Source organism: Excalfactoria chinensis, chromosome 1, assembly GCF_039878825.1.
Source record: "Excalfactoria chinensis isolate bCotChi1 chromosome 1, bCotChi1.hap2, whole genome shotgun sequence".
NCBI lineage: Eukaryota > Metazoa > Chordata > Aves > Galliformes > Phasianidae > Excalfactoria > Excalfactoria chinensis.
Window position 1 is genome coordinate 182529023 of NC_092825.1, and position 19429 is coordinate 182548451.

At 52.7% G+C, this 19429-nt stretch overlaps 1 protein-coding gene across 3 annotated transcripts; it reads right to left on the reverse strand.

Annotated features, from left to right (window-relative positions):
* Window positions 1–11288: 11288 nt before the first annotated feature.
* Window positions 11289–19227, reverse strand: P2RY2 (purinergic receptor P2Y2). 3 transcript variants are annotated; one of them, XM_072348401.1, is made up of 2 exons: window positions 19113–19226; window positions 11289–14366 (listed from the first exon to the last, which is right to left on the reverse strand). In XM_072348401.1, the coding sequence occupies exon 2, from the start codon at window positions 14360–14362 to the stop codon at window positions 13286–13288; it is 1077 nt and encodes a 358-aa protein (XP_072204502.1). In that variant the 5' UTR covers window positions 14363–14366; window positions 19113–19226; the 3' UTR covers window positions 11289–13285. The 3 variants fall into 3 exon arrangements, 2 of the variants coding, with proteins under 2 accessions (XP_072204502.1, XP_072204508.1); XM_072348407.1 differs by lacking the exon at window positions 19113–19226 and adding an exon at window positions 16195–16223 and having other exon boundaries at window positions 11295–14366; XR_011905227.1 differs by lacking the exon at window positions 11289–14366 and adding an exon at window positions 16300–16360 and having other exon boundaries at window positions 19113–19227.
* Between the last annotated feature and the right edge of the window lie 202 nt (window positions 19228–19429).

Sequence of the window (19429 nt, forward strand, 5' to 3'; positions counted from 1 at the left end):
CCAGTCCCAAGCCCTGCTGTAGGCAGGGACACCTCCCATAGCCCAGGCTGCTCACAGCCCCATCCAGTCTGGCCTTGAGTGCTTCCAGGCAGGGGGCATCCACAGGGGCATCCCATCCTCGCTGGGCAACCTGTGGCAGCATCTCATCACCCTCACATTAAGAATTTCTTCCTGATACCTACTCTAAATCTTCCAGCTTAAAGACCCTCCAGGTCCTGGAAGGGGGCTCCTAGGTGAGTACTCAACTGGTCCCTGGTATTTCAGGGGCACCCCATGGTCCATGAATCAACACAGCAATGACTTCTCCAGATGTTTTCTAAGCAGATGTCTCCAATGCACTGCATTCCTCCTTTGCATCCACAGTAAATCTGTAGGCACCACACAGGGCTTGAAAAAGGACAATGACGTCCACACAGCTCATGAGACTGCCATGTAGGTCATGGGATGGTGGCGTAAGGAAGATATATTCACACCAGCAGGCAATGAGGATTGTCTTGGAACTGAATGGACGTCAGCACCTTGCCCTGCTTCGTGCCACCTGATCTGCAGCCTCTCCTTTGCCATCATTGGCTTCCCCAGGGGACTCTCAGAAACCACAACTTTGCAGGAGAAAACAACCCTAAATGATGGAGAATTAGGACCGAGTGGCTGGCAGATTAATTCAAGAGACAAACTCCCTCAAGGGACACTGGCTGTGTTTGCTGCTAATGCCAACCTCTTGGAAGCCCTTGCACGAGGCTTTCTCTTACACACAGCGCCCATCAGGGACGGCACAAAGGGTCCCTTCGCCCCATACGGTGACCCTGTAAGGACTCAATGAGCTCATCCCCCTCCTCCCTCCCCAGATGCGCTGCGGAGGAGGAGCACCGCGTGTTTGTCACCAGATCAGAGAGAAATGCTCTGCCTGAAGTGGATGAACTCCTGTCCTCTGACGTGAGCGCTCCTGCAGGAGTGCAAAGCCCAGATGTTAGCTCAGCTGGTGGGGACATCGCGCTCGCCTTGGGGTGAATGAGAGGTCTGCTTGTGGAGAACCATCAGGGCACGGTGACTGCTTCACTTGCTCTGCTTGGGGATGGGAGCACAGGCAAAGCTGGGGGTGGGCAATGCCTGGAAGCATTGCATCCCTCCTGCAGGAGAGCCTGAGAATCCGCATGGCTTGGCCATCCTTTCCATATGACTGATTTTGTACTGATGAGTCCAAATGCATTGGACTCCCACTGACCACGTCCCTCAAAATAAGGATGAGGATGAAGCTGGAGCTGGAATGGTGGGTGTGATGCATGGATCCATACACGGCACAGAAATGCATCTCATCCTGCTTTGCTTTAGATATTTCTTCCCCAGGTTACAACACCTCTATGGCCACTGGTATTGATGGCCTCCAGTGTTTGGTCTGGGGTAACCCCTGAGTCTGGGGACTGGTGGAGCCAAGATAACAACTGGTTTGGGGAAAAACCAAGTGAAATGATGGGCTGAAGAACCACTGCTTGGTTAAGTGAAGGTTGAAGAGGGATTTGCTGGATGGAGGGTCAGCTGCTTTCCATCCTGTCTCCTGCCATCCTCTTCTGTCCCGATGAGCATCATCCCAATGGCACCATGGTCTTGGGGAGAAGAAGGGAGTGGGACACTGAGTGCCCAGCAACCATGGGCAGGCAGCTCCCATCCTGCACCCTCGTTGCTGTAGCATTGAAGTCAGCTTTCTTGGGGCCTTGAGCAGCTCTAATCAGTGCTCCCTTCAGCCCAAACAGTCCTGCTGGGCAGGCTCCACGCTGTGCTTTGCCTGCAAATGCTCAGTGCCTTGGGGGGCATCTAACCCTTTTGTCCCACAATAGATAAGCAGAGACAGAGAGACTGAGGCCGTGATGTGACTGTCCATGATAAATAAAAAAGGGGGTTGGGGAGGCAGGGGGAGGGGAAAAATGAAGAAGTAAAAGAAAAGAGGAAGAATGGATAAAGCCAATTTACAGCCCCAAATACTCCTTTCAACTCCTGAGATGCTGTGCTCACCCAGCCTGTAGGGATGTGCAAAACCAGCTTGTAAGGACAGGACATACACTCAGTTTATGAGTATGAGAAGCACGTTTGGAGGGAGTTAAGGGCTGTGGCAGACACAGAAACCTACTGAGATAAGGTGCTGGAGGACGGCTATAGGGCTGCAGAGAAAGGGACTGTTTCAGCTGCAGTGGGGCTGGGCGACCCTGGGCTGTACCACCAAGGTCCAAAGTCATGTACGTTCAGATATTTTGCTTTACTCTGCTGCCCTTTGCAACCTTGAGGTTACAGATCACTGCTCTATCCGAGCAGGCACCAAACAGCACCACGATCCACCAGGAGCTGTTGGGAATTGAAACTGAGTGGTGTAAAGAGTTCGGAAAGAGCCACTCAGTGCTGGATACATTGGCGTTGACCACCCAGTGCCAAGCTCACACTCCTCTGCCTGGTGCAAGGTGCTGCAGATGCTTCTCCCACCTTATTGCTTTAGTTTTAGCACTGCTCTTCGTATCTTGGTCCGGGTGTCCCCATGGATGTGCCTGCATCCCTTTCCCTTTAGATCAGGAAGGATCCCGCGTGGTTTATCCATTCTCCCAGTGTTGAGTTTTGTTTCTGAAAGAGCTCAAACGGCGTCACCTAGTGATGTCCAAATATTATGGGGACAAGGTCTGAGATTACGCAGAGCTTTCATCTGCCTGCGGCTGACTTACAGTGACCTCCCACGGTCTGCCACGGTTCCTTAGAAATACTGCACATAAAAATGCAATAAAATACAATAAAAGACCACATGCAGAGCCAAATATTTCTCCTTTCCTGCTGCCCTGAGGAGGGTTTATCCAGCCCACATGTAGGGTGAAGGGAACGTGGGCTTTGCACCAAGCCTGGGGATGTGAAGGATGCGCCCTATGGGGCAAGAAAGGGATGAGAGGTTGGAGGACAGCAAGGAAATAATAACAGGAGCACAAAAGCCCTGCAATGTGTTTTTAGCCAGATCCCAAAAGGTGAACTTGTGATGTTTCCTAGGACTTCTCCTATACTTCTTGCCTGTTGGATTTAATGGATTTTTTTAGTGTTAATGTGCTCTGGCTGCTAGCTGCTATGTCTCACATTGGAGCTTGTGGTGATGTAGTGAGACGTTTCCACGTGCTTGCATTTGGGATGCGATGCTCAGAGGAGAGCAAGAAATCCCCGCTGTGCCCACCAAGGAACTCCATCAGCAGCTCCACCAACAGGCATCCATCAGGCACATGGGGAGGACACAGCAACAGCGGAGCCCTGATGGAGGCTTTTCTAAGAACCATGATGCCAATGAGCACGTGCAGAGGTATCACTCTGTGTGAGTCACCTGGAGCCTGTTGCTCCTTTTGGTCAGAGCTGGAGGAACACGAGGAGCTCAGGGATGCTCCCATCAGCAAGTGAAAGAGGAAGGGGATGGACCACAAATGGTCCCTCCATGGCAGGGAGCATTGCCTCTTGGACCTCAGAGAACCCCTTGGATAAAACCTACAGCTTCTTCATGCCCTGGGATGGACATTCCTACAAGGCAGGTGGTTACCCATCCACTATCCCTGCCAGATAGACCCCACAGACCTGTCTGTCCTTCTCCATGTCCAAGGTCCATGGTCTTACCCATAAGGAGGAAGACGATGTGTTGGGCAGCCAGGATCTCAACCCGACTCTTCAACCCTACAACCTCAGGCACATCCCTTCGGCCCTTTTCCAAACTCCATTTACCAAGACCCCATCTGAGGAGCAGAGCCTGGCAATACGTTCTTATAAGGTCACCATGCCCTGGACTTGGTGCCTCCTCAGCTGCCTGGCCCGCAGCCAGTCCCACGCTGCCACCAGCACAGAAACCAACTGCTTCCCACCCTCCTCCCCTCTGTGCCACGGGGGATTTCCATTTTTGCTTTCTCTCTGGATTGCACTCAAACCCTCAGGCTGGAGGGAACAACACTGAAGAGAAAGGTTAATGGCAGAGAGGGATATTTAAGGGAGGACAGTGATGTTCCCATCTGTTACCCACCATGGTTATGAACAAGAACAGGGTTGGATCTGCACCAGTGGTGTCTGAGCTTCCTGTAATGTTACTTTTTTGCACCAGAAAATGGTTTTTGGGGTGCTGCATGAGCCACGAGCCCACATTATGGAGCATCAGAAAATCCAGTGTGGCCCCAAACCAGCACAAGGGTGCAGTAGTGGCGCACACTGCTATTTCTCTCTGCTCTGCTATCCAGGATGCCCAAATCAGGCAGACCTCAACCTTCCATGGGAAAAAGGGCCATAACCTGGCATAGCTGGATGGGGCACTGGGCAACCAGGTCTGATATCAAATGCGGAGGTTGGTGGACCTGCCTGCGGTGGAGGGATTGGAACGTGGTGATCCTTGGGGTCCCTTCCATCCTAATCCATTCTATGATTCTATGATAGTGGTGCAGGTAGACCACCGAGCAAAACTCAGTGAGTCCTGGACCACTAGGAGTAGAAGACATTGGTCCTTAGCATCACTTTCCCCTTCTCCTGGAGCAACCAGGCATGCGGTGCTTCTGCCAAGCCCTGAGCAGCCAAATGATGACAGACAGGATCAGGGCACGGCATTTGCTGTGCTACAAAAGTCTGCCCCGAGTCTCTCCAGTGTTCAGGCTGGGAAGTCAATGTCCTGGGCCTTGGCCAGCTGTTGAGAGCAAAGCCAGAACAAACACACTCCTCAGACTAATTAGACTGAGGTTAAGTGTCGGGAAAGTCACTGCCTGTCCCGAGGGGTTGTTCCTGGAGGAGATGGTCAGGGGGCATCATCATCCCCAGGCAGAGTGACCACATTGTCTCCCCTGGGCAAAAACCTGAGCCCCATTCTGGAGATGTCCATAGAAAAGTTCTGCCTGAAAGCCCCATTTGTTTCCTGTCAGCTCCTGGTCTCTTGACTTTCTGCAGGACAGCTGGTTGTCATAGAGCCCTGTGTACGGGGGAAAATGGCCCCCATGATGACCAGGTTCTTGCTGTCTCCCCCAGTCCTACTTTGATAAGATACTGATGTAGGTGAGATCCCCTTGAATCAAGGTAACCAGGTCCACAGTATATCAGGTAAAATAAAGGGCATTTTCTGCAATAACTTCTGCCATTGAGTCACCATCGTTCCTCCTCTCCCCTTGGGACAGGCAGTGGTAGAGCTGGTCCACCAAGTGGGTCTGCTGCAAGATGCTGCGGGCTTTTTCCTCTATAAAATGCCTTCTGTAGATGGAAACTTCTTTAAAGCTCTTGGGTCTTGAAATCATAGAATGATAGACTCATGAAGGTTGGAAATGACCTCTAAGGTCCCCACATCCAACCCCAACCCACCCCACCATGCCCATTGACCGAGCCCCTCGGTGCCACATCTCCATGGTTCTGGTACACCCCTGGGCATGGTGACTCCCTCACCCCTCTGATCAGCCTGTGTCAGTGCCCAACCACTCTATGGAGGGGAAACTGCTTCTACTATCCAACCTGACCCTTCCCTGACACAGCTTGAGGCCATCATCTCCTGCCCCATCGTTAGTTACCTTGGAGAAGAACGCCATCCTTGGAGAGGGCATCTGTATGGCCAACCCATTGGGCATTGTCCTGGTGGGTTTGAGCTGCTGTGGGCTAAGCTCTCTCCTTGCTGTGGAAATTACAGAGAAATGGGGATGCTTCTTGAAATTAGATGTCTGATCTCTATTAATATTAATAGATCTCTATTAAATGTGGAAGTGGACCAAGGAAGGACAGCTTTGGAGCGGTTCTTCAGAGCAGCCTGCATTAAGAGCAGGGTGAAAATTGTCAGTGGAAGAATGAAAACCTGCAGAAAGTCCACGTAGTGTCTGAGAGGGGAGACATGGAAGGAGGCAAACATAGAATCATAGCATGGTTTGAGTTGGAAGGGACTTAGAGGCCATCTGGTCCCACTGGCCATGGTGAACAGGAATGCCCACAGCTCCATCAGTGCTCTGGGCCCCATCCAGCCTGAAGATGGCAAACTGAATGTACAGTCTTCATTGTACAGGGTAGGTTTTGGAGATCAGCTTGCAGTGAGTAGAAGGAACCAAAGTCCACAGCAAAGAGCTGGTGACACCCAAGAGGGAATGAGGATCCTCCTCAGAAGTGCCATCCAAACCCCAAATGGACAATTCCAAGGGGCAGCACACAGATGTGACAACCACTGCAGCTCATCCTCCATCACACAAGGAAGCACAAAAAGCCCTTTTCAGTGTTATTAAACCACCTGAGATCACCCGGAGTCAGCTTGCAGCTTGCAAGGTAAACATTTGTTCTTGCTGGGCAAGGATTGCTTTATTTTTCACGGTTGGCCTCAAGCACTGCTTTTGTGAATGCTTTATCGGCAGCACAATGAAGCAACAAAAGTCTTGCTTTTATTCCAACAAACTGAGCTTTTCTCAGCCTTCTGATGCATTCCTTCCCCTTATGGGAGTGTGCGTCCACCCTTTGCACAATCCATGCATTAACTTGGGCCAGGGTGGCCAGGCTGGGACAGGAGGTATTTTTCAACTGGGTGACTGAACTGAGATTTGGGAGGAAAAAAAATGATCCCGGCCAACAGGAGGTCAGAGCAAAGAAGTTTCTGTCTGGTTCCTTATTTGGGTTTGGTTTGAAGTGAAACGTCCAATGCTTTGTATCAGGGAATATTTTTGCTCTTCTCAAACCAACAACTTGGTTCTGGGAGAAAAAAAGATAACAGATCTCCCAGGACAATGATGTCTCCCATTGCTCTGGAGTTGAGTTGATCCTTTCAAGTGATCTACAGTGATGAATATGGACGTTTTTGGCTTGGGGATGAGTTACCTCTGGGTGGGTGTGGGTATGGTCAATGGTGGCCAAGGAGGTTGGGTCGTGGTGGGTGAATGCCCACAGAACACCAGGGCTGGGAGGAGATCTTCCTGAGCAGTGGTGATGGAGCCATCCCATCACCCAGAGAGCAGCATTGGATGGGGCCATCCCCTGCATGGCTTGGAGCTGGGCTCCCTGGAACAGCTCTGTTTTGGGATGCCTGTCACTGGATTGATTGAGGCCACCTATGTCAAGGTAGAAAGGCATTAACCCTACGGGATGTGCTACCCCAGGGTAGAAAATGAGTCCTGGGCTGTCATGGATCCGCACAGCCCTTGTTCATCCCATGCTCACTGCACATCCCAGGGTCAAGGTTCATGCAGCATCTCAAGTCTCTCAGGAGGGTACGTGGTCTCCTGGTGGAGCCACCTTTGCCCTGGGGATGTGGAGCTCTGTGCAGGCCAACATCTTTGTCCGAACGGGGGTTGGATCACCCAAACCCACCCGATAGGACAGAGCCCAAGGCACCACGCACCCTCCTGAGCTGAGCTGCTGTAAAGGGAACCCGAAGGGGTGAAGCTCTCTTTCTCCACCTACGGGCATCAGGAAGAAAAGCAGCCACCGCAAATTAATTTCAGAGCAATTTATAGGACCATAGAATGATAAGATACCTGGAGGTGGAACGGACCCACGGCAATCATCGAGTCCAGCACAGAACCCACCAGACCCAAACCCAATGGTTCCAGTTTCTGTACTGGAAGGGGTTGTAGCAAAGCGCTGCTCTTTGTGTTGCGGGGCCGGCCAAGCACAGAGCTGGGTTGCAACATCTGGGAAGCATTGCTGGCAGAAGGATGATGAATTTCTAGGAAATTATCCCAGAAAGCCTGAATGAGGTTCAGACCAGTGAGGTATTAATCACAAGCTGGAGCTGGAGCTGTGGGATGTGGGCAGAGCTGGCTGGGGGCACCATCTCTATGAGTCCATCTGGAGCTGAGCCCCAGATTCTGAAAGCATCACCCTTGATCTCAACCCCAACTCATCACCCCAGTTGCTGCAGGGGGGTCCCTGAGCCGGGGCCACCCAGCTGGGAGACCACGACTCATTTGTCTAATGAAGAGCAGATGGGGAAAGCAGCAGGGGGTGCTGCTGTGGGGCTTTCAGATTTTCCTTGGCAATTTCCTATGGATTTCTGGCTGCTGCAGCATTCAGGACTGAGTTTGCATCTGGCATGGAGTGGGTCTGGGGAAACTCTAGCTGACACTGCTGGCAGTGAGGTGACAGGGATCCCTCCCAACCCACAGCTTCTCTTATTGTTAAATCTCAGCCTGCTTGCTCCTTCTGTGATGAGAAAAAGGAAGTCGAAGGACCATCGAGCCTCAATGCAGCAGGCAGGGATGGAAATGGAGAGTGGGGGGCTGGATGGAAGGCAGCTGGTGACATCAAGGCAGGTGATGACCTCCCTGTAGGTGATGGCCACCTTATATGATGGATGATGGATGACATCAAGGCAGATGTTGGCTATAAGGAAGATGATGACACCAAGGCAGCTGAGGACCTGAAGGTGGATGATGACTTCACAGCAGGTGACGGCCATCCAGACAATGGTCACAGGGCAGATGGTGACCACAAGGCAGCTTTTTGGGGACCCCCAGCTCCCCACTGCCACATTCCATTGGTGCAGCTGAGGACTCTGCTGAAACTGGATTCATATTCAAACATCAGAGAGCAATGAGGAGGAACCCCCCTGCTGGATCCCTCTCCTCTGCAGTCATCACTCATTGCAAAGGACCCCTGGGAAAAGGCAGCATCCCACAGCCCTACTTTCCAAGCCCCACCAAAAGGCAATGGGAGCACTGAGAAATGCTCAAACCATAAAGATTAGAGCCCTGAATTTGGGGGGAAAAAAAGGGATTTCCAGCTGATCTCCCAGTTGGCTTCACGGGACCTGGTGGAAGATCTCGGAGATGTCACTGATGAAACCCAAATGACGCAGAAAGAGAGGAGTGGCACACGTGCATTACAGCTGCAGGGGTTGAATGCGCTCCCACCCCGCACGTCCCAACCTGGAAAGGGCAATAAAAGGGTTTTATTGCACCATCTTCAGGGCTGTGATCAGGCTGCCCTCTGTCTCTGCAGAGCCCAACCTCTCCCTTTCAACGGAAAAATCTTCCTTTTTCTCCTCCTTTTTGGATTAATTTGTATTCTAACAGCCCCAGACTGGCTGGCATAGAGCAAGAGATATAGAGGGAAAAGAGGGTAGATTGAGGGGGGAGGAATTATTTCACTTAATCTCCTTTTTAAACAGTTGTTCAGATGGGAGCGTGGAACCTGATGATGGTATTTTCCTTTCCTTCAGATTACCACATCATAGAGGCTCCGAGCTGCAGAGAATTCATGTGTTTGGGCCCCAAACTTCCCTGTTTTCACTTCCTCTCTTTTTCTTCCATTCTCTTTTCTATTAATTTAGTTATTTATTTATTTGCATTCCTCTCCATTCTTCAAACTATTTCCTTCACCTCTAAAAGCTGTGGGATACTTCAGCAAGAAAACCCTCTGACATCTCACTCCGTTTTAGAGGAAGAGCAAATGCTGAGGGATCCTCCTTTGGGGCTGCCCCATCCACCCCACTGGGAGAAGCCAAAGACTGTTGGGCCCCAAAAAGGAGGAATAAAAAGGCATTTCAGCTGAACTTTGGGACATCACCTACCACCTTTCCTCACTCATCACTGGCCATTGCTCAGGGAGGGCTGGGACACTGCTCTGAGCCATGGGGTTGGCCTTTGGAGGTGCTGTGTGGGGCTGGGGGTTGGGCTCAGTCATCATGGTTGTGGTTGGACTTGATGATCCTGAAGGTCTTTTCCAACCTGAGCAATTCTATAATTCTATGATGGGTCCCTTCCCGCTCGGGGTTGGAGTTCAACAGCATGGCTAATAGGTTCAGAAATGACTCGGGCTGAGGGGAGACAAACAGCTTTGATCCTTAGAAAAATCCAGCTTCAAAGAGAATAAACCAGAAGGCAAATGAAGCCAGGGCTCACTCCTTGAGAAACGGGTGGACATACCAAGTGGCTTACGGTAATGATACGGCTGACTCTGCCAACTGGAAGGGACACAGAGGGAAGGAAGAACCCGGATGCTGGAACGGTCTTGTCAGAAAGACAAGGAGCTCGTGCCTCCACCCACACTATGGGGCAGATGGGTTGGCTTGGCAGGAGACCAGCAGCGCTCTCAACTTTCTCTTCCTGCCCCCAGCGCCAAGAGGCACTTAGAAAAAGTGGGTTTTCTGGTTTCTCTTTGTTTCTCTGAACTAACTCCACAACCTCCATGCTCCCGCTCGGTCAGCGCGTATTGTTCTTGTTTAACTCCCGTTCCTGGGTTTGAGTGACTCACACCAGTCAGTGCTGGCATTGGCTGCAGAGGAGTTGGGGCATGAAATGCTTGGGTGTGACGCAGGAGAGCCCACAAGTGAAAGCTGGGCACGCGCTCCATCCTCGTGGCTTTCGCCTTGGGGTGGGAGTCCCAAACCTGGGCTGGAAATCAAGCAGGATGTTAAAGCATAGATTCTGCACTGGATAATTGATCTGTTTCTTGCAGCTCTTCCTCTGGGCGTCTGCTTTTGAGTTTTGCTGCTTCAGCAACTGCAAGGGCTGGGAAGTTTTGTCAAGGAAAGAAAACCAAAAGCAGAGCGTTTTCCATGGGATCCCATTCCTGCAAATGTCCCCGTGATGCTTCCAGAAGAGCAGGCACTGTGAAAAGGAGCAGAATTAAATCTCAAGGCTGAAGAAATTGGAATGAGGATGAGAGAAAAGAGATTTGAGCTGCCTGGGTTATTGCCAGGCAGATTTCAATGTGATCTGATTGCAGCCTGCAATAAATGGATCCTGTGGGATGGATGCATCCTGAGAGGGGATGCACTGTGAATGCCGAGCTGGGCAGAGAGCAGAGAATGAACTGCAATGGAGAAACAATAGGTAGTTTTCTCATGAGGACCATGGTTAGGCACTGGGAAACCCCTCCCTTGGTTTCTGTGGAGGAAAATGGGAAGTCTCTGAGAAGAAGAGGTTTCACCCCAGCATGGGCTGTTGTGGCCCCACAAGCTGCTGGGTGAAGTGGAAAGAACGTGGTTTAGGAGAAATGAACCTGAGAACTGCTGGTCTTCAACAGGAGAAGCCTTGGAGAAGCTGCCTGCCAGGGCTGGGGAGATGGATGTGGTACTGTGGTTGTGTGCTCCTCTCCTCCATGGACTCAGCAGCTTCAGTGCTGGAGGTATCTGCTGCAGAGCACACGGGTTGGATCCCACCCTCCTGGATCTGATTGCATCTGGAGCTCAAAGCATGTCTACAAAACATATCTACGACATTCAGCCTCTACCCCTGGTACCCTTCTCCTTTCCATACACACTGGAGGAGACGGCAGAAGAACGCGTGCAATAGAAATAAATTTATTCACTCTAAGAAATGTCTGCGTGTTACAAAAATAAAAACGTACAGCTATTATCACAAAACCCACTTCTCTCTCTGTGTATAAGTTAGTGCTTTGACAAACAAACACAAAACCTGTATGCACAGTTGGGCCCTCTCCATCAGCTCTCCACCCGAACCGCGATGGAGGAGAACCATTGGGACTCCAATAGAGGTGGTGGTGGTGAGGGTGGGAGTGCAGACTGGGGTAAAGGAGGGAGATGGGAGCACAGTTTATTATAGCAGGAAGGACCTGGCCTAGAGGAAAGCTCATATCCACTTTGCTTGGATACATGGATGTGGCTCTGGGCAGCCTGGGCTGCTGGTTGGTGACCCTGCACATAGCAGGGGGTTGGAACTGGATGAGCACTGTGGGCCTTTGCAACCCAGGCCATTCTATCATTCTATGATTCCTCTGTTATTTGTCTCACCTCAGTGACTGCCTGTAAGCCTTCCCATGAAGCTCCACGGGGAGAAAAAGGTGCAACGCCTACCTTAACCCAACCCCCCCTAACAATCCTCTCCAGGATGAGATGACTCACCCTACAAATGCTCTGTTTTCCTTTGCTGATGGTGCTCAGCATGGAGACAGTCCTCTCCTTTGTCTTCTGTGGCTGTGATATTGTGGGTCAGGACAAGAACCCTCCACGGGACCACAATTCCACCAAGCTGAGACCACAGGAATGTCCCAGTTATTTCTTTATCTCCGTGTCTTTACCCCCACCAAGCCACTTCATAGGCTGGAGGGATGGGAGAAGCTAAGAGGTCTGAGGACTCAGTCTAAACTGGGACCAAAAGTGTTTGTCTAACCCTAAAATAGAGCCTGGGCCATTTTTTATGAAATAGGACTCAACCAGTTCAGCAGAAGGAGCAATTTTCATTTTTAAGGGTGAGGAATCAGCATCCTTATGGCAGGGCTGGGTCAAGATGATTAAAAACAAGGCACAAAGAACTCAGCCTCGCTTTCACAGAGCTGGAGGTGACTATTAAAGGCAGCAGCACACAGAGAGCTACTGGTTCCTACAAGCTTTTCAGACATGAATTTTGCTGTGGGGAAACACCAGTGGCTCTCTATGATGTTGACCTCACTGGAGAAATCGGGGACCAGCTTGCAAGTATCAGCACACCCCAGTGGGATGGGGAGTGCCCCCCACCTGCGCCCCTTTTAATGGGAATCCTTCAAAAAGGGGCCAGAGCTGGGAGAGCATTAGCTAAATGGAGGTGGTGGTGAGGTGGGGGTCAATCTCTTCTCCCAATAGGGTGAGCGGTGATGGCCTCAAGCTGCTGCAGGGAAGGGGTTCAGGTTGGAAAACAGGGCAAAAAAAGTCTTTGAAAGAGTGGCAATGCATTGGCACAGGCTGCCCAGCGAGGTGGTAAATCACCATCCCTAGAGGTGCCCAGGAAAGGGGCGCATTGGGGCACTGAGGGATGCGGTGGGGTGGGCTGGGGTAGGACTTGAGGATCACGGAGGGCTCTTCCAACCTTCATGATTCCAGGGATGCAAAGCAGCGGGCGTCCCATCCCCGCCACAGGCAGTGTTTGCACTTGACCTTTTATCAACCTGTTTATCACAACCACAGCTGACACTCCCCATGAATCAAGAGTCTTTTTCCCTTGCCAAAGCATGGAAAGACTTCTGATAAACTCACGCTCCTTACGTGCCAGGGAACCTGGAGGAAAGCAGACTGATTTCTCTGTGGGACTTTTTGCACGTAGCATTTTCTTCTTTAGAACACAGTCCAAGGCATCCAGGGTGTGAATTTTAGCAGATTTTGCAACCACGCTGCAAGGTCACCCAGGCTGACCGCTGGGGAGGGGCCACATGTTGATGAACAGGCAGGGAAAGAGGCAAAGGGACGATGTCTGTCCCTATCACCACGGCATCACCTCCCTGAAAATACATGCTCCAAACAGCAATACTCATGGGAGCCAAGGCACTGCAAACACCAAAGGCCTCTGGCCCTGAAGCATCCTCACCTCCCACCGCACGTGGGATGAACCCTTCCACTGCCACAGGGTGTGGGGCAGAGCTAGGATTTCATGCCCTTGGATGTTGTGTCCGTGTCATCGCTGGTTCCCAAGGGACCGTTGGGCACAGTCCCCATTGCCATCTCATTTTGAGGCTTCCATGGGATTTTATTGCCTGTGAGCTTCATAAATCTTTGTCCTGCTAGGAAATACAGTACGGGATCCAAACAGCTGTTGGTGCTGGCTAAGGGCCGGGTCACCTTATAGGCTAAATTTATAGCATTGAGGGTCTGACAGCTCAAATCCCAGCTCCTGAAGGAGTAGTACAAGGAACGAGTGACATGGAAAGGAAGAAAGCAAATGCTGAAGACCACCAGGACAATGATTATCATCTTGACCGACTTCTTTTTGGATCGGGAGAGCCGGGACATGCCCCGTGTAGGCTGCAACAGCCTGCGGGCCATGAGGCAATAGCAGACGATGATGATGAGGAAGGGGATGCAGAAGAGAAGCACCATCATCACCGAACTGTAAATGACAAACTGGCCGAAGAGGTCTTTGCTGGAGGTGTCGTGGCAGGTGATGGTGCCACGTCTCGTGCTGGTGGTGACAAAGAAGAGAACGGGCAATTGGCAAACCACGGTCACCACCCAGACGATGACTGACACCCTGCGGGCGTAGCGGACATGTCCCCACTGCAGGGACTTCAGAGGGTAGCAGATGCCCAGGAAGCGATGGATGCTGATGCAGAGGAGGAAGAGGATGCTGCAGTAGAGGTTGGTGTAAAACAAGAAGCGAACTATCTTGCACAAACCCACTCCGAAGGGCCAGTTGTCCCCCATGGCGTAATAATACACCAGCAGGGGCAGGGAGACCACGTAGAGAGTGTCCGACACGGCCAGGTTGAACATGTACGTGGTGGAGGCATTCCAGGTCTTGATCCTAAAGATGAAGCCATAGAGGGCCAGTAGGTTGAGGAAGAGTCCCACCACACACACGATGCCATAGGAGACGGGCAGCAGGACGTACTTGAAGTCCTCATCAAACACACACCTGTAGGTGTTGTTGTCAGCATTGCCTGCAACGAAGGAGCTGTTGATGACTCTGGTCCAGGCTGGAGGAGTTGATAGGTTTGCCATCACCCTAGGGGGAAGGAAAGAGGCTGTAAGAAACTCCTGGAAGAGCTGACTTGGATAAGGAAAACCCAGTGCTGCAGCATTCCTCCCACTGACGTTGCTATCAACCACCCAACGTCCATCCAAAAGCTATGGACAGACATAGCCCACAGTTGTGGCTCACAGCCTGACCAGCACTGCCAGCTCAGTGCAGGTGACAATGATTGAGAGGTGGCACACACTCGTGGCAGCACATTGCATCCCTGTGGGACCTCACAGGTGGGTACTGATGTGAGTGACAGTCCTGAGTGTGGAGGACTTGGGGCTGAGCGGATAAAAGGAGTCTTATTGATCCTCATTTTGCTTCTGGGGCACAGAGGGGTAACCAAGGTTGCCCAAGGAGGCTGTGGATGCCCCATCCCTGCAGGCATTCAAGGCCAGGCTGGATGTGGCTCTGGGCAGCCTGGGCTGCTGGTTGGTGACCCTGCACATAGCAGGGGGTTGGAGCTGGATGAGCACTGTGGGCCTTTGCAACACAGGCCATTCTATGATTCTATGATTATCAATGGCAAGGGGGTAGGAATCAGATGATCTTTAAGGCCCTCCCCAGTCCAAGCCATTTGATGGGTCTATGACTTGCCTTGAACAAATCCCAGCTCATGCCCTAAGCCTCTCTCCTCACCAGGGCCAAGCAGAAATTATATCCTGTGCTACAGAACAGCAAAGATGCTCCTTTCAGGGCTCAGCCTCCCACAGCAGTTATGCATGGGAAGGAGAAGCTGATAGGAGAAAAATGGACTAGAAAGAGTGTCTGCAGACACACAGGGTCTGGCATTGTCTGTCGGGAGGGACAAGGGCCCCTTTGTGTGCTGGGACAGCCCACGACCCGGCCGACACACGATCACCCAGCCAGCTCGTCAGCCAGGAATCAAATTAAAATGGATTTGCCTCATTTCCCATCAAACAAGCCGGGCTGACCTCTGGTGAAGCAATGGGCCGAGCCCTGTGCTGCTGCAGCGTTACAGGAGAATGGGGTTATGGCAGGGTGCAACCACAGCAGGAGCTCAGGGAATGGGATTCGGGTGAAAAGAGTTGGGATGAAGGTGTCCTTTATCTGAGCATGAGGGATCACAGACCCACAGAATCACAGAACCACTGCATTTGGAAGGGACCCCTGAAGGCCATTGGGTCCCACTGCCCGCAGTGCACAGGGACATCCACAGCTCCATCAGTGCTCACAGCCCCATTCCCTGACCTCGGGTGTCTGCATGGATGGGGCACCACCACCTACGCCAGTGCCTCATTGCCCTTATTGTGAGAACCCCATCCTGCAGCTCCCAACCTTATTCCCACCTCCCTGCAGGGTCCCATAGACCCAACCAGAAATCCCAACAACGCATTGGACAGTGTCTGTGAGCTGAGGAGGGCACTGTCCCCTGTGTGAACGTGGATGTGCCAATCTGCACAGCTCCTTCCTTGGGAAAATGAGCAAACAGAGCTCTGGGGCTGGCAACCAGAAACAGATCCCTTGCTCACAAGGCAGCCCTTGTGTCCTTGCAGTCACGCTCTCTCTTTGCTTCCTTTTGCAAATGCAAAAGCCTTTCTTTTTTTTTTTTCTTTTCATTTTGTTTTTCTCTTCAATTTTTGCCCGGAATCCAATAGACAGAACCCACTGTGTCTGTTGGGGCCACGGCTGATGTCCAGCCCTGTGCCAAAGCCTCATTGCATCCGCAGTGAGTGGGTGGCAGGGGACACACATCCAACCCATGGGGCACTATGGAAGGGAGAAAGCAAGGGAAATAACTGAAGGAACCGAGAAGGAAAAATGCTTCAGTGACAGCCAAAAGCAAACCCACCCCAATGCTTTGGGGAGGAGCAGCTGCTGCACAAGCTCTCCTGGTCCTTCCTGTGATCACGGCAGGAGGATTTCCTTCTTACAGTTGACCTTGTAGAGCTTTCCAGGTGTCCTCAGGTACAGCAAGCTCAGGGCATCGCCCTGCCTGGCTTCCTCCTCCTGTTGGTCTTAGAACCACAGAATATTCTAAGTTGGAAGGGATCAGAAGGATCACGGAGTCCAACCCCTGGTTCCACACAAGACCACCCAAAAATCAGCCCTTGTGTCTGAGAGCATTGCCCAGTCTCGATGAACCTCTTGGCAGCATCTGGCTCTCTTTGTAGCATGGCTTCATCCATGAATGGAGCTGAGGTTTGGGCACCCAGAGCAGGTCTGGATCCATCCATGCATGGAAATGCAGTGGCACGTTGGCACTGTGATCCCATCAGCCATGCGCATGGCCATACAGACACCCAAGGGCACAGCCACGTGATGCTCACATCCCAAAATGCTCCTGTAACAGGATCCACCCGGGCAGGGGACACTAAGTCCCATTGCCTGGAGGGGACTGTCAGCACAGGAGGACACATGCCAAGGTCATGGGCACCCAAGGGACACAGAGGAGTGCTGGGTTGGACATGAATCACTCAATGGCTCGGGTTGGGAGGGACCCCCAAGACCCAGCCCCATGCTGAGGTCAGGGTTGCCCACCACCACACCAGGTACTGGAGCAGGGAGTCCAGAGCCCCCTCCAACCCACTCCTCAACTCACCAAATCCCAATTCCAGGCCCCTTTCTCAGCCTTCCCATCAAATTTCAAACCCAAGCCACCAAAGCAAGCCAGCTTGGTGTGGCCACGGTGAATGCACCACACTGGGGCTGAATGGGCCATCCCTGGTAATTAGTAGGGATTCACTCATTGGCAGAGCCCCTTGTATCTTGCTGGTGCCTCCTCTGGCACAAGCACCATTTCTGCCGGAGGACAAAACCACGCTCCATTCATTTACTGCATAGTTCCCGACAGCTCCTTTGCAAAGGCCACAAGGACAGCGTGGGTGTTTTCCCTGCCCTAATTGCACGCGTTCCCCCGACTCATCAAAATCCTTGAGCAGGATCAGGAGCTGCTCAAGATGTCAGGAAGGGAACAACCCGGCATCGCCTGCTGTGTGGGACTGCAGTCAAAATCCTCCATAACCCAAAGGAAACAGTAGATGGTACTGAGCCCACTCGGCCAGAAGAGGGGAGCACACTGAAACCAGAGCCTCACAAACCCGTGTGCTTTTCATCTGCCCTTTCCAAGCAGATCTGTTTCCCTCCAGGATGGCTCCATAGAGGCTGAGCTTCCTCCTCCTCCTACTGTGCACACAGTGCTGCTGGGGCTGGGCATTTCACAGCGTCATAGAATGGCCTGGCTTGCAAAGGCCCACAGTGCTCATCCAGCTCCAACCCCCTGCTGTGTGCAGGGTCACCAACCAGCAGCCCAGGCTGCCCAGAGCCACATCCAGCCTGGCCTTGAATGCCTGCAGGGATGGGGCATCCACAGCCTCCTTGGGCAACCTGTTCCAGTGCATCACCACCCTTGGGGTGAAAAACTCCCTCCTAAGATCCAACCCAAACCTCCCCTGCCTCACTTTAAAACCATTCCCCTTTCCATTTCACCTGCTCCATCCCTTTCCAACCTCCTGCAAAAAGCTGGCAGGGAATCCCCCACAATAACTCCCCTGAATCCAAACAAATCTGAATCTACCCCCGTTGGGCCTCTGCTTCTTGCAGTCCCAACACCTCCCACCTTCATCCGCAGTGCATTACAGCCCCAATTAACCAGAGCCAAATGAGCAACAAGTCATTAAAGCCAACAGCACGTGTGCTCACATACAATTTAGGCTGCCTTCATTGGGCTGGTCCCGCTCCCAGCACAGCAGCTCTTTGGGTGGAGGCAAACAGCACCTGGCCCGTATTTAATCCTTTGGTCACCACTCCAAGTGCTCCCCTTGGAAGGGATTTGTCTATTGAGTTCAGCACAACGATCCCAATGGGTCCCTTCCATCTCAGGGTGTTCTATGATTCTACCAATGTGAAATCAGGTTGGGAGATATCACAGCTGTCGGGCTCAGCCCAAAACGGGGCCGAGCCCCAACATGGTGAGCACACCCTCCTACACAGCAGCAAAAGGGGTTTGCAGCTCATCGCTCCCCAAATGGGGGGAAGCTCAGCGTGAAGAAGGGATGAATGCTGGGTTATCCCCTCACTCCGCACCCTGCTGGCTGGCGGCCATAGGGCGCAGCTCCCTTCACAAGGGCGTAAATGAGGAAGAGGAACTGAGGAAGGCTGCCGGCAGGGCAGCAGCCCCAGCGCTGCTCGCATAGGAAGGCAGCGTCTCGCCAAACGCGTTTTGCAAGGAAAGGTGAGAAGTAAAAGGTGAAGGAGAAACAGCGCTGAGATGCTTTGCCCCCAAAGCTTCCTCCCCCACCCCCCCTTCCCCTCCACTGCCCCGCTCCCAACTCCGGGGCACGGAGGTGTTTTCGGAGGGGCCGAATTAAAAGGCTTCCAAAAAACAAAGGTGAGAACGAAGCAAAGAGAACGAACAGACCCCCACAATGGGATGGGGAGGGGACGCTGAGCGGGGAAGGAAAAGCCGCGGTGAATGGGGAGGGGGCACCCCTATTGCTGCGGACGGGGAATCTGCGTATAGAGCCCCGTCACCCCTTGGAGAGCGGAGCGACGGAGAGTAGAAGAGATTCCGGCGTGTTAACGCGGTGAGCAATGGAAGCGTTGGGGGGCAGAAAGCAACAGAGGAGCCCCGAGCCGTCCGCACCGCGCCCGCGTAGCCCTCCCGCTGCGGCTTTGGGTCCGTATTTGTGGGTTTGGAGGCACTTTTAGTTGCTGTGCTCAATGGGAGAGTCCCCCTCCCCCGGCTCGGTGCCGGTTATCCCCGCTCACCGGGCCGGACCGATCCGTGCCGCCGTTCACCCCGCAGCGCTCCGCTCATACCCCGCGTTGCGCTCCCACCGCCTGCGGCTGCACCGCGGATCCCGGCGGCAGTGAGGAGACGGACGGGGCGGACCTGGGGCTGCACCGCCCCCCCCTCGGGGTTAAGGGTGGGATCGGGAACCGGGCCCGCTTCCCCGCCCCGGGAGAAGGGATGGTGAGGTCGGGACCGGAGATGGGAGCGACTCCAGACCGCCCCCGTGAGGGGTTGGGAGGGGACTGGGGCCGGAGGTGGACCTTCCCCCTCTCCTCCCACCTCCAACGATGGG